The sequence below is a fragment of the Salvelinus sp. IW2-2015 genome, linkage group LG26, assembly GCF_002910315.2.
Source record: "Salvelinus sp. IW2-2015 linkage group LG26, ASM291031v2, whole genome shotgun sequence".
Lineage (NCBI taxonomy): Eukaryota > Metazoa > Chordata > Actinopteri > Salmoniformes > Salmonidae > Salvelinus > Salvelinus sp. IW2-2015.
In genome coordinates, this window is record NC_036866.1 from 12,323,010 (window position 1) to 12,338,871 (window position 15,862).

The window sequence follows — 15,862 nt, forward strand, 5'->3', positions numbered from 1 at the left end:
AGTCTCGTCTAAAACGGGTAAATGAAGGTCGGATTTTGATTTGACGATGTCCATTTGCCCACTAACATGGGGTGAACAGCTGCGGGTGATTGCTCTCTATCCAATAGCATAGACAGTGAGACAGACCTGCCCAGCAGCTCCGACTTTGTTTGCATAAGACAACACGTCACACATTTCTTTTACTTGAGAAATACTGCACCAAACACACTTAGTTAAATTGCACAACTAAAATATCCTCGACAAAAACGTCAAAATTAAGTACAGATTTCTTGAGTTATCTTAGATACATCCTGGGGATTTTGAGGAAGTATAATAGGTGTTCCTGTCTACAGTCTCTCATGGGGGACAAACATCATTAAACAAATGCAGAATCCGTCAGAAAACACCAATTCACCACTGAACACCGAGAAAACACAGACTGAAATCTCGTTGAGCAACAGAAAAACACACTTGCCAATCAGCGTGTTCAGTGGCTCTTAAAGAGGTACTCCCACTGGCTTCAGACTATTCCATTTAAACCTAACTGTACCTCACACTACACTGTAGATGCTCAGGTAAAATCTATAATTTCGATATAGCACTCAGTCTATAATAATTTGTTTACAGTTTTCAAGATTGAGAGATTTTTTCTGAACTCATGTCATTCGAGTTCATTTTTTTGAATTGCTCTTGAACTTTTCTAAAGTGTGTTATTTTAATCTTATTATAAATATATTTGGCCACAATTAATCTAATGAATGATTTCTATTTTGTTTTCAGACAATAACTCTGTTTGATGAAACACATATCAACACGTATTGCTGCTCAAACCTGTTCTGGTAACATTTATATTACATGTGTGGTTAAAACCAATGGCTAGTCCTTTACATCTCCAGTGTTCTAGTGACAAAAACAATAGCAATGCTGCATGGTGGCTTGTATTTCTCTCTCTTTCTCAGTGCTTTTGGACAAGTCAGTTATAAAGGAGGTAAGTGGATTAAGCTAGTCTATTGCGGGATTTGCAGAGGCTATTTCATGGTAAAACTGAAGCACAATCCCTCGCAGTCACATCTACAATGCAGCAGTCACCCATTTAATGCACCACTCTGTCTAGATGATCAAACAAGACTGCATTGCTGTATTACCATTCAAGTTATATTTCATGCGCTCATAGTGATCTTGCTGTAGAAGGATAGGGATTTTTGATAGCACATTGTTTTTCTGCTGTATTGTTCTTTCTGGGAACTGGCTTATTTATACAGCTATAGCCATTCCATTTGATTAACAAGCTGCTGTCATTAAGCCTAAATCACCCATAAAGTCTCTATTTAGCATGCATGGAACAGGCATGTGGCTGTGGGCTAGTTCTTTTTGTTTTGTTTTACCCTACAGCTTCATATGCCAATATAGGCCATTATTTATTACGAAAATATCTCCTTTTAGTCTGGTCCTAGTGATGAATACAGAGGAAGCTGTTGAAGAACATGTATGTGTATTTTTATATCGGATGTTGTCCATTATCGTTCAACATAAATGAGGTAGATTTTCATAGTTACTGATGAAGGCTAGAAATGTCATGATTCAGTTCATTACCTGTGATATGAAGGAGTGCCTATACACATAATATAATGGGTGAATCCTGCTATACATGTTTCTCCAAGCCTCTAGTCTTTCCTAGTACTGCTGTTGCTGCTCCATTGGACTTGCCTTAGTGATACCTCATGCGTTATCAATGGTGCAGATCAAGAAGTTGTGGAGAAGCACACTGTGGTAGCTTCATGTTGGTTTCATCCTTTTGTATACTGTACATGTCGTCCTTGGCATTCCCTATATTATTCTACTATTTTCCATGTACACACTTCTACACACTAATTCCTGAAAAAATAAACCAGGCCTCTTACAASTGTAGTATAAGAACAGACTTGCAGTGTACAATGCACTAGTTATACCTTAGTTGGTCTTCTGTATTGGTAGTGGAGGCATTGCTACATAGTCCACAATCAAGCAACAAATCGTTGCTTTAACTGTGATTGCCCCATGATGACAAATGTATAATCCTAGGACATACAATGTATAAACCAACAGTGAAATATCCCATGAAAGGCAAAGAAAGCTAAACAAACAAAATTAATGAACAGATGGTAGAATAGATGGTAGTTTCAAATGTCCGTATTCCCTGGCGTCATACTGTAGGGATCAATTCTTGTGTACTCCTGTTTTTTTTTTTTTTGTAGCAGTAGTTGTTGCGTTTCCCATGTTCAATACAGTATCTGGAAAGTCAAAATGGCCACCATCGAGGTGTTATACACAACCGCACGCTAGAGCAGAAAACTCGTGGAGCGTCTGGTATCTGTTACTGTTGTCCAAGAAGGAAATGTCATCGTACTCCTTGGGCCGGCAACAGGGGCTCCTCTCCCTCTTTGAGATGCCTTTCCTCATCCATTTTTCCAGTATGAGGTCGTAGTTGCGGCGGCTAGCATTACAGTTCCCGCTGCAGTACCTGAAGAGCAGCGTTTCGTCGCTGTAGTAGCCCAGACCCAGCTCACTGACAGTCACTTCCACCTCCCGCAGGGAACATGGCTTTGATGCTTTCTTAGCCCGTTTAGTCCTTTTGCTCTGCCTAGCCTCCTGCCTGGCCTCCTGCTGTGCCTTCTTCTCCACCAGAGTCCCGATCACCTTCTTCAGCTCACCCTCTGTAAAGCTCTGGAACATGTGCATGACTGCAGAGAAGAGATGAAGAGATGGTGTTATGCCAAAGGAATATATAACCATAAGAACCGTACAATACATCTGTCGTAGCTAAAGCATGGCTTGTGGTACAATGAAGACCTTTGAATGTCTGTGAAACCACAGTCTCAACCATTATGTCAGTTTGGAAAACAAAAAGATAAAAGATCCATACGGTTGTTGGTACAAGTTTTCAAATGATAGGAATGTGACAAGCTAACAGCTACATCACCTATACCTGTGAAATTTACTGGARCATACAGTGTAATGCTAGCTTTAGACTTTCCTTGACCCATTTTGTAGAGATTCATTGCAAACAATTGAAACATTTGAATCCTTGATTAGACCTGCATGGATCATTGGCTTGGTAAAGAATAAGTTCTTGGTGGCTTGGTGAACAATAATCATCATCAACGACCGGTGCGTCTAAACTAACAGATTTTCTCTAAGTGATTTTTWAAAAAACTGATAGTTTTAGGACTTTTTCATAGTTGACAAAGTATCTCTCATACTCCTACATCGGCAGTGACATGAGCCTTTTCCAATGTTAACAGTCCGTTGTGCAAATATTGAGCTTGGGTTTATCGCCAGTCCAGCTGCTAGCTTTGTACTTGACAGAGAAAGTAGACAATATTTTCTGCTGAGTCTATAGAAACAGGATGTCTCCTTTCAAACCATGGCAACGAGGTAGAGCAACTTTCCAAATATTGTTCAACATGTTAAACATCAGCACATTTACACATTAAATCAAATCAAATGTTATTAGTCACATGCGCCGAATACAACACCTTACAATGAAATGCTTACTTATAAGCCCCAAACCAATAATGCAGTTTAAAAAATATGAATAAGAATAAGAAGTAAAAGTAACAAGTAGTTAAAGAGCAGCAGTAAAATAACAATAGCAAGACTATATACAGGGGGTACCGGTACAGAGTCAATGTGCGGGGACACCACCGKTTAGTCGAGGTAATTGAGGTAATATGTACATGTGGGTAGAGTTACTAAAGTGACTATGCATAGATAATAACAGAGAGTAGCAGCGGTGTAAAAGAGAGTAGTCTAGGTAGCCTTTTGATTAGATGTTCAGGAGTCTTATGGCTTGGGGGTAGAAGCTGTTTAGAAGCCTCTTGGACCTAGACTTGGCGCTACGGTACCGCTTGCCGTACAATAGCAGAGAGAACAGTCTATGACTTGGGTGGCTGGAGTCTTTGACAATTTTTAGGCCCTCCTCTGACACTGCCTGGTATAGAGGTCCTGGATGGCAGGAAGCTTAGCCCCAGTGATGTACTGGGCTGTACGCACTACCGTCTATAGTGCCTTGCGGTCGGAGGCCGAGCAGTTGCCATACCAGGCAACCAGTCAGGATGCTCTCGATGGTGCAGCTGTAGAACCTTTTGAGGATCTGGGGACCCATGCCAAATCGTTTTAGTCTCCTGAGGGGGAATAGGTTTTATCGTGCCCTCTTCACAACTGTTTTGGTCTGCTTGTTAGTTTGTTGGTGATGAGGACACCAAAGAACTTGAAGCTCTCAACCTGCTCCATTAGGAGTCAATGAACTTCTTTCCCATGCCCAATGCATTTGAACATCTGATCCAGAACCTCATGCCATAGGGATTACCAAATACCAAAACAATTCTGTCAAAACATGAGGTAAAACTTTATAGAACCCTGAGAATTGATTTACGTTTGTGTTCAATGGGCCGGTAGAGATCACATCATGTTTATGTGTTGACAGCATCAACGGTATAGACAAATAACACCTTTTTATTAATTGAAAGGGATTCCATACACATGGTCATACTCAAGGTTTATACAAAGAGGCATATGCATATCAATTAAAGGAGCGTCTACAGTTTAAACAAAAAACGGTCACCTCTCCTCTATTTTGGTTAAGAGCTGAGGGATGGGGCAGGAGAAATGTAACCATTCTCAAATTCATAGACATAACTATGGATGGAAGGACTGACCACCCATGAGATCAAGATTAGATTTAACCATGTTTTGAGGCTATAAAATTACATGATTTACAAACGATGGAGTAAAATATTTGTATATTTGGGGTTATGATGGGATACGACAGTTGAACTAAGATGATGAGGCATTTATAAGTTATATTCTGCAAGAATCAATGGGTATATATAATTAATTTAAAAGTTAAAAAATTGATGAAGCAATCGCAGGTTACCCCTTTAATTATGTTTTCAGGTATTTACTTCACAAGATAATCAAAAATKATGCTCATCTGTCTGACAATTCTGTTCTACCTTAGGGTCACTGTGCTGTTCTAAAGATAGATAGAGCTGTAATTAACAGTTAATTCTATCCCCTCCAGGACACAACCTTTACTTAAAAGGCTTTTGAAACACCAGGGAGCTTGTTAAACATTAAACCCTACAAACTCAGACACTGCTTTAGCTTGCCGCACTGACTGACACTGTAATCAATGGTGGTCTTGAAGCAACAACACTTTGTTGTTCTTTGCATTCACAAATTAAACWGAAAAAGCCTTTCCCAAAGTGATTTTTTCCCAAATGGTTTGCGATTCAGTCGTTTGTTTTGTGTGAAGATCTCCCCATGGCCTGGCAGTAGCATGAAAGATTATGTGATTAGGCTAGGTGATTAGGCTAGCTGATCTTACTCTTGACCTCGCCTAGAAAATCTCTACTGGATGATCTGAATAATGGTCTGAGAGTCATACTCTGAGTCCGGGCCGGAAAAAGGACACCGGATAGACATTTAGGTCTAGTAAAAATGACTTTGGAGAAATTCCCCTCAGTCACGCTCAGTTTTGCAACCTACTTTGTGGTAGTTTGAAAATAGAATGTCCATCAGCGGATGAGAGATAACAAGAACCCTCAGTAATGCCCAGTCCAAAGCCAAAGGGACAGTGTGTAAGGACAGTGTCTTAACACAAGGTCAGGTGGCTCGTTTTTATTTTTATTTATTTTATTTAACTAGGCATGTCAGTTAAGAACAAATTCTTATTTACAATGACAGCCTACCAAATGGTAAAAGGCCTGCAGGAACGGGGGATGGGATAAAWWWWWWTTWATATAGGACAAAACACATATCATGACAAGAGAGACAACACAACACTACATAAAGAGAGACCTAAGACAACATAGCATGGCAGCAACACATGACAACACAGCATGGTAGCAACTAGGGTTGCACATTTTTGGGAATATTCAAAGGTGGAAACTTTCCATGGGAATTAACGGGAATATATGTGAATTAACGGGAATATATGGGAATGAACGGAAATATATGCAAATTAATATAAATACCATTTAAATATAGATGTTTTTTTGCATTGAATATACAGTTGAAGTCGGAAGTTTACATACACCTTAGCCAAATAGATTTAAACTCAGTTTTTCCCTGTCTTAGGTCAGTTAGGATCACCACTTTATTTTAAGAATGTGAAATGTTAGAATAATAGTAGAGAGAATGATTTATTTCAGCTTTTATTTCTTTCATCACATTCCCAGTGGGTCAGAAGTTTACATACACTCAATTCGTATTTGGTCCCATGGTGTTTATACTTGCGTACTATTGTTTGTACAGATGAACATGGTACCTTCAGGTGTTTGGAAATTGCTCCTAAGGATGAACCAGACTTGTGGAGGTCTACAGTTTTTATCTGAGGTTTTGGATGATTTCATTTGATTTTCCCATGATGTCAAGCAAAGAGGCACTGAGTTTGAAGGTAGGCCTTGAAATACACCAGGTACACCTCCAATTGACTCAAATTATGTCAATTAGCCTATCAGAAGCKTATAAAGCCATGAAATCATTTTCTGGAATTTTCCAAGCTGTTTTAAGGCACAGTCAACTTAGTGTATGTAAACTTCTGACCCACTGGAATTGTGATGCAGTGAATTATAAGTGAAATAATCTGTCTGTAAACAACTGTTGGACAAATTACTTGTGTCATGCACAAAGTAGATGTCCTAACCGACTTGCCAAAACTATAGTTTGTTAACAAGAAATTTGTGGAGTGGTTGAAAAATTATTTTTAATGACTCCAACCTAAGTGTATGTAAACTTCCAACTTCAACTGTATTTACCATATCATAGAGACAGAAACATAAACCTTTAAACCTTATCATACGTAGATATAATTGCAAATGATTAAATCCTTCCAATATAAATAAAAATATATATTTAGTTACGAATTGAACTTTAATTAAATGAGTTGACTCTTCACATGGGATGATTTCATTGAACAACAAAAGAAAGGGAATATTGAGTGATCCCAATGACCCATCGCATCTCCCAAAACCGTTTTCAACATATATCTGTAAAATGATATTCCAGAAACTAAAGCTTTGGTTGTCTTCCTCTCAGGCTTCCATGTCTTCTCCCTGGACCTTCTCAATGTCCACCGCTTGAACATCAGACTCTGAAGCCTCATCTTCATTGTCACTTTCCAACCTTGTTGAGGATGGCTCGTTGTCAGGTTCAAAAAGCCTCAAATTTGCCCGGACGGCCACCAATTTTTCAACCCTTGTATTGGTCAGCATGTTGCGTGCTTTGGTGTATGTGTTCCCAAACAAGGACCAGTTGCGCTCTGAGGCGGTTTATGTTGGTGTGATTTGGAGGATGATGGAGGCAACAGGGGAAAGTGCCTCAGATCCACAAAGTCACTTCCACCAGGTGGCTGATGAGATATGTTGGCACGACTGCCATATCGCATCTCCATCCCAAAGCCCTTGCTTGGAAGTGTACTTCGCCAGACTTCCAAGAACCTTGCCCTCATCCAGGCCAAGGTGGCGAGACACGGTAGTGATGACACAATAGGCTTTGTTGATCTCTGCACCAGACAGGATGCTCTTGCCAGCATACTTGGGGTCCAACATGTACGCTGCGGCGTGTATGGGCTTCASGCAGAAGTCTTCACRCTTTTTGATGTATTTCAGAACTGCAGTTTCCTCTGCTTGGAGCAACAGTGAAGTGGGCAGGGCAGTACTGATTTCTTCTCTTACATCTGCAAGCAGAGACTGAACACCAGACAGGATGGCATTGACTCCCTCAATGCGTGCAATGGCTACTGCTATAGGTTTCAGGAGTTTCAGGCTGCTTACCACTCTCTCCCAAAATACATCATCCAGGAGGATCCTCTTGATGGGGGCTGTCCATATCGGCAGACTGTGATAWGGCCATTTCTTGGAGATTCCTTCCCCTCCAGGAGACTGTCAAACATGATGACAACACCACCCCAACGGGTGTTGCTGGGCAGCTTCAATGTGGTGCTCTTATTCTTCTCACTTTGCTTGGTGAGGTAGATTGCTGCTATAACTTGATGACCCTTCACATACTTTACCATTTCCTTGGCTCTCTTGTAGAGTGTATCCATTGTTTTCAGTGCCATGATGTCCTTGCGGAGCGAATGGGTTTGATGTGAGGGTAGGACTCCTCCACTTTAGACCAAGCAGCCTTCATGTTCGCAGCATTGTCTGTCACCAGTGCAAATACCTTCTGTGGTCCATGGTCATGGAGATGATGTCGTTAATTATTCCTTGCCCACGAACATTCGACCACCCATCAGAGATTATTGCAATAGTCTGCTTTCTCTATGATTTGCTTGACCTTCACTTAAATTCTGTTTATTTTCACCTTTATTTAACCAGGTAGGCCAGTTGAGAACAAGTTCTCATTTACAACTACGACCTGGCCAAGATAAAGCAAAGCAGTGCGACACAAACAACAACACAGAGTTACACACGGAATAAACAAACGTACAGTCAATAACACAATAGAAAAGAAACCTCTGTTGAACTCTGCATCCAGCAAATGAGTAGATAAAGCATGTCTGGCGAAGAACATTCAGAAATCGCTTCCAATACACATTGCCTGTGAGCATCAGAGGTGAACCAGTTTCATACACAGCTCGAGCAAGACATTCATCAGCATTTCTCTGACGACGTTCCTCCATTGAGTCAAAAAAAAAATTGATTCCAGGAAGACCATGAGCTGTTGCTATTGATAAGGTGTCTGATTCATCATTTTCACCTCGAATAGATGTAGAGGGACTTTTGTCAGAGGTTGCTTGTGCACTTGGCCAGATGATTCTGCATCTTTGTTGCATTCTTCACATATGATTTGGCACAGTATTTGCAAATGTACACAGCTTTTCCTTCTACATTAGCTGCAGTGAAATGTCTCCACACATCAGATAGTGCCCGTGGCATTTTCCTGTAAAGATGAGGAAAAAATGAGTAAAAAATACTCAAATACAATTCTATGTACAGATAAATAGTTAAGCAGTTAGATTAAACAACTCCTTTGTAAGATAAATGTTTTAAAATTAAACATGTATGGAAACAGGTGAATTAACACTCCTCAGGTAGCAGGCTCAAGCAAGCTAAAACCCACATGRTAGCAAAAACGAACTAGCAGAAATTGTTAACAAGTTAGAAATTATTTAAATACACTTTGCTGTAAGCTACTATTTATTAGTTAACAAAAAAAGAATGCCATGTAAAATATATTCACCCCACCCAGTATTGTAATCAAAACTTACCAGAAAGCATGCAGTCCTTGGCTCAGACAGTGTAGTAGTGTGGGCTCAGGAGCATTTCATTMGTGTGCAAGATCTTGAGAATCAGCTGTACATGTGATGGAAGAATGCACTGTGCATGCAGAGGTTTGCAATTCCATTGAATTGAGGATAGTTTAACCAAAATATGCCACAAGACCTAGAATTGCCTTATGTGTATCCCACAAAAAAAGGTTCACTGTTATAAGCTAAAGTTTTTGATGAATTTAAGCATTATTCCCAAAATTCCCAGGCTTAACTTCCTATGGACTATTTCCGGAACAATTCTGGAAATTTACGGGAAAGTTTCCAACCCTTTGCAACTCTAGTAGCAACACAACATGACAACAACATGGTAGCAACACAACATGGAAGCAGCACAAAACATGGTACAAACATTATTGGGCACAGACAACAGCACAAAGGGAAAAAAGGTAGAGACAACAATACATCACGCATAGCAGCCACAACTGTCAGTAAGAGTGTCAATGATTGAGTCTTTGAATGAAGAGTTTGAGATAAACTGTCCAGTTTGAGTAGCTCGTTCCAGTAGCTAGCAGCAGCGAACTGAAAAGATGAGCGACCAGGGATGTGTGTGCTTTGGGGACCTTTAACAGAATGTGACTGGCAGAATGGGTAAGTGGAGGATGAGGGCTGCAGTTGATATCTCAGATAGGTGGGAGTGAGGCCTAAGAGGGTTTTATAAATAAGCATCAAATCAGTGGGTCTTGCGACGGGTATACAGAAATGACCAGTTTACAGAGGAGTATAGAGTGCAGTGATGTGTCCTATAAGGAGCATTGGTGGCAAATCTGATTGCTGAAATGGTAAAGAACATCTAGCCGCTCGAGAGCACCCTTACCTGCTGATCTATAAATGATGTCTCCGTAATCTAGCATGGGTAGGATGGTCATCTGAATCAGGGTTAGTTTGGCAGCTGGGGTGAAAGAGGAGCGATTACGATAGAGGAAACCAAGTCTAGATTTAACTTTATCCTGCAGATTTGATATGTGCTGAGAGAAGGACACATGGCGAGGCATGTCACATTTCTAGCCTCCACTGACCCACTTAGTGGGACTCTCTCTGAAAATCTTCTTATTCCCATCCTAACGGACATACTCCGAGACCATCACTGACATTTTACATCTCTGAATCTTTTATGTCACATTTTCTTATGAATATTGCATAGCCTCTAAAACCATATCAGGAGGTTACAGGTGTTTTATCACACTCATAGTGCAAATTCTCCTGGGATGATGAGATGAAGCTCCAAACCTTAATGGAGTAATCTGCTCCCCGGATGTCACATCATTTGACTTGATTACCCTGCCTGGGTGTAAGCTGCAGTTGGCCGCTATGCTCCGTCCGGGAAGGTAGCTTTATCTGTACAGGTAAACTAATAATGGCCCTCAAACAAAGACTGGTTGATAATTATCCAATTTACTGTTGACACTTTTTAACACATGAAAAAGTGCACATGAAAAAGTGTACATTCCCTTGACTGCTCTCCACCACAACGTTTTCTTTAGTGACCATTGAAATATGCAATCACATCAGAGCTTTAGCAAGGGCCAATCAGAACATCTAAACCAATCAGAACATCGGGACCAGAATGGTTGGTGACTGAAGATTATGTTTTTTTTGCTTACATTCTGTCAAAATGTTGCTGATGCCGTCTGTCGACCGTGCTTTGCGATGAGGTCCGATCAGGGAGGAAGAAGAGTTGGAGGAGGAGGTGGAGGCGGAGGCGGAGTCTGATGTCCGCGGCGAAGACGAGTCCCAGGAGGGGAAGTGATGCGGCGGCGTGGGAACCATGATTCTAGTGAGGAAGAAGGACAGTGCTGTACCACAAAGAGTCAAGGCGATGGTGGCACACTTCCATAACTTCATCTTAGAATGAGCATTGACACTCTGAAAGACAAGGAAACACAAGGGAAGAGGTTATGGGGGAATGTTTTTACTGGAACACCCACAATGATGAAAGCACAGGAGTGACAGGACAAATACTTCATGCAATAAATGGCAAATACAGCTGGCTTAGTTCCATAGTATCACGCATGTACATTACAGTGGGAATGGCCTCTTGTTGGCACAGGGGCCTCCATTTCAACAGATCTCATTCTCAAAATGTTATCACAAGTGTTATTGCCATCAACAAAATACTTTGTCCCTCTGCTCAGGCCATTCTGCAATGGCTGTTTCACAGGTGTGGATTGTCAGATGTGCTAAGTGTGGCTTTGCCCAGATACTCCATGTCAACACACCTGTGTTAYTCAATTCCGGCAACCCATGCATGAAGTCCCTGAACGCATTTATTTATTGTTTTTATGTTTCAGTATATCAAAAGTGAGCAGAGAATAGCAGTCAGCGTACAGCTTGTGTAAACTCCCTTACAGAGCTTGCCCCTATTGTGAGCATAGATGGGATTCTCCTCTGGCATAGTGTCAAGCCCCAGATGAAAAGTCGATTACTAGCATGGTAGCCCTCAGAGGTCTCTCATTCCGCCACAAGATTGATCTCGTTCCAGTTGTAGTCTCCCATTCGCAGTACAGAGACTTGTCAGGTATGTCTGTGTTTGAAGAGACAGCTTTGAATTTACAGTGGTTCTCACGTAAGCCTGGCATGCTTTAGTTTACAGAAGATACTCATCGCGCAGCGTGGAGCGTCACAAGAACCTAAATCTGTCATCTTAAAACCACGGACAAAGAAAAATTACGCAATTGTTCCTTGAAAGATCTGAGCGATAATAATTTTCCACGATCTTCTAGTTTGCTTTGCTCGAGGGATTGGCTACATAGTAATGGTTTAAACTGAACTATGCAGCAAGAGATTCCGTTGTATTACTTATCTACCCAATAGTGTTTTATCGGCTTCACAGTTTGTTTTAGGCTCCCATTGTTGTGGGATCTCTCAGTGATGCCTCTGTGTGTAATCAATATTGTCTCACCCACAGGAGGTGGGTGCAACCTTAATTGTGGATAACAGGCTCGTAGTAATGACTGGAGTGGAATGATGTAAAAATACATGGTTTCCAGGAATTTGATGCCATTCCATTTGCTCCATTGTTATGAGCAGTTCTCCCCTCAGCAGCCTTCTGTGGACTCTCACCATATTACATATTATGTTCTGCGATATTGTTTCTGAAGTCTCTTTTAAAGGCCCAGTGCAGTCAAAAACATGATTTTCCTGTGTTTTATAAACACTACCGTTCAAAAGTTTGGGGTCACTTAGAAATGTTCTTGTTTCTGAAAGAAAATCAACATTTTTGTCTATTAAAATAACATCAAATTGATCCGAAATACAGTGTAGACATTGTTTATGTTGTAAATGACTATTGTAGCTGGAAATGGCTGATTTCTTATGGAATATCTACATAGGCGTACAGAGGCCCATTATCAGCAACCTTCACTCCTGTGTTCCAATGGCACGATGTGTTAGYTAATCCAAGTTGATCATTTTAACAGACTAATTGATCATGAGAAAACCATTTTGCAATGATGTTAGCACAGCTGAAAACAGTTGTGCTGATTAATGAAGCAATAAAACTGGCCTTTAGACTAGTTGAGTATCTGGAGAGTCAGCATTTGTGGGTTTGATTACAGGCTCAAAATGGCCAGAAACAAAGAACTTCCTTCTGAAACTCGTCAGTCTATTCTTGTTCTGAGAAATGACGGCTATTCCATGCGAGAAATTGCCAAGAAACGGAAAATCTTGTACAACACTGTGTACTACTCCCTTCACAGAACAGCGCAAACTGGCCCTAACCAGAGTAGAAAGAGGAGTGGGAGGTTCCAGTGCACAACTGAGCAAGAGGACAAGTACATTAGAGTGTCTAGTTTGAGAAACAGACGCCTCACAAGTCCTCAACTGACAGCTTCATGAAATAGTACCCGCAAAACACCAGTCTCAACGTCAACAGTGAAGAGTCGACTCAGTTTATGTGACAAAACAAGCAATGTATAGTGTACAGCAGTAGAGGATGCTGAGAGAAGGATGGCTCATAGTAATGACTGGAATGGAGTGGATGGAATGGTATCAAACATGTGGCTTTCATATGTTTGATACCATTCCATTCACTACATTCCAGCCATTACACTCCATTCCAGACATTATTATGATAATGCACCCTCCACTGGTGCAGAGCACATGTCAAACAGAAAGCATTTGAAAACACCACTACTGTTCAGCAAGGTAGATATTTCACCATAGGCCTACTGCTAATCACATGGCCATGAATCTCAGCACTAATTTTCATACCTGGACTTGGACTGTCTAATTGTCAGTGTGGACAGCAGAGGAGGCTGGTGGGAGGAGCCGTAAAAGGATGGGCTCATTGTAATGACTKGAATAGAATAAATGGAACTGAGTCAAACATGTGTTTTCCATATTTTTTATGTGTTTGGTACCGTTCCATTTATTCCATTCCAGCCATTACAATGAGCCCGTCTTCCTATAGCTCTTCCCACCAGCCTCTTCTTGTGGACAGTAAGTGTGAAGCTAAACAGAACAATCCTGTTACAGTGATGTTCTAGACACCAAAGACCCTTGACCTTTTCACTACTTTATGTTTGTCTGCTCACGCACCGGTGTTTGTAATTGTTTTCCCATGCAAATACATGTTATTGTACCACATTTTGCTTTCCACGTTCATTCCCACACTTTACCATTAACAGTATCAGTTGATTCAGATCCCTCCCATGTTTGAAATCTGTTTTTGTTTGTGCGGGGCAGGGAAGATGGTGGGGTGCAAAACATTTCTCCAGATCAGGAAATGGTAAACTGACAGTGGCTGAGGACATATCCAGATCAGCTCTGTCAAAGTGCTTTGCCAGACTGGGGGTGAGTGTGTTGGCCTCTGTAGGGCCTTCATCAGAGCCTGTGTTTCTGTCCCTCTCTGTAGAGTGGCCGACTAGGAGGGAAAATGTGGTTGGAAGTGAAAAGATCTGCGTTACAGTTTTCCTGGCAATACTCACCGGTTGTTTGCCTTTTACTCTGAGACACTACCCACTGGCACCGACAAACGTMTTTTAAAAGTCACTAATAGTCGCTAAAGTCACTATTAAAACATTCCCCAACCAGAAACCGTGGATTAATTTCAGCATTCGCGCAAAACTGAAAGAGCAAACCACTGCTTTTAATCAGGGCAAGGTGACCGGAAACATGACCGAATACAAACAGTGTAGCTATTCCCTTCGCAAGGCAATCTGTCACAACTACCACCGAAGTCAGGTCCTCTCCTTGTTCGGGCGGCACTCGGCGGTCGGCGTCGCCGGTCTTCTAGCCATCGTCGAGCCACTTTTCATTTTCCATTTGTTTTGTCTTGTTTTTCCACACACCTGGTTTCAATTCCCTAATTTACTTGTTGTGTATTTAACCCTCTGTTCCCCCATGTCTTTGTGTGGGATTGTTTATTGTAGTGCTTGTGCACGTTCCCCGTGAGCGCACGACGGGTTATTTTTGTCCCTATTTATGTTGTTGTTCTGGATGCCGTTGGTTTTACTTAATAAATCTCCGGTTATTACCTAGTTCTGCTCTCCTGCGTCTGACTTCTCTGTGTAGCGGGGTGAGTAATAGGCGGCAATCAAACAAGCTAAGCGTCAGTATAGAGACAAAGTAGAGTCGCAATTCAACGGCTCAGACACAAGAGGTATGTGGCAGGGTCTACAGTCAATCATGGACGACAAAAGAAAAACCAGCCCCGTCGCGGACAACGATGTCTTGCTCCCAGACAAACTAAATGACTTCTTTGCTTGCTTTGAGGACAATACAGTGCCACTGACACGGCCCGCTACCAAAACCTGCGGGCTCTCCTTCACTGCAGCCAATGTGAGTAAAACATTTAAACGTGTTAACCCTYGCAAGGCTGCAGGCCCAGACGGCATCCCCAGCCGCGTCCTCAGAGCATTGTCAGCCCTCTCCTGTACTCCCTGTTCACCCATGACTGCGTGGCCATGCACGCCTCCAACTCAATCATCAAGTTTGCAGACGACACTACAGTGGTAGGCTTGATTACCAACAACGACGAGACGGCCTACAGGGAGGAGGTGAGGGCACTCGGAGTGTGGTGTCAGGAAGCAGCGCCTCTTCAACCTCAGGAGGCTGAAGAAATTCGGCTTGTCACCAAAAACACTCACAAACTTTTACAGATGCACAATCGAGAGCATCCTGTCGGGCTGTATCACCGCCTGGTACGGCAACTGCTCCGCCCACAACCGTAAGGCTCTCCAGAGGGTAGTGAGGTCTGCACAACGCATCACCGGGGGCACTACCTGCCCTCCAGGACACCTACACCACCCGATGTCACAGGAAGGCCAAAAAGATCATCAAGGACAACAACCACCCGAACCACTGCCTGTTCACCCCGCGGGGACCTAGAGACTGAAAAACAGCTTCTATCTCAAGGCCATCAGACTGTTAAACAGCCATCACTAACATTGAGTGGCTGCTGACAAAATACTGACTCAACTCTAGCCACTTTAATAACGGAAAAATGTATGTAATAAATGTATCACTAGCCACTTTAAACAATGCCACTTTATATCATGTTTACATTCCCTACATTACTCATCTCATATGTATATATTGTACTCTATACCATCTTGCCTATGCCAT

The 15,862-nt window shown here is 41.8% G+C and overlaps 1 protein-coding gene across 1 annotated transcript in view; it reads right to left on the reverse strand.

Moving 5' to 3' along the window:
• Positions 1-247: 247 nt before the first annotated feature.
• Positions 248-15,862, reverse strand: part of LOC111952183 (neurturin-like) — a 36,776-nt gene continuing 21,161 nt past the window's right edge. Inside the window, exons 2-3 of the mRNA XM_023970739.1 lie at positions 10,900-11,161; positions 248-2,699 (exon numbers count right to left, since the gene is read on the reverse strand). Of these exons, the coding sequence (XP_023826507.1) occupies positions 2,281-2,699; positions 10,900-11,140 (660 nt within the window). The 5' untranslated portion in view covers positions 11,141-11,161 and the 3' untranslated portion in view covers positions 248-2,280. The remainder of the gene's footprint in view (positions 2,700-10,899; positions 11,162-15,862) is intronic.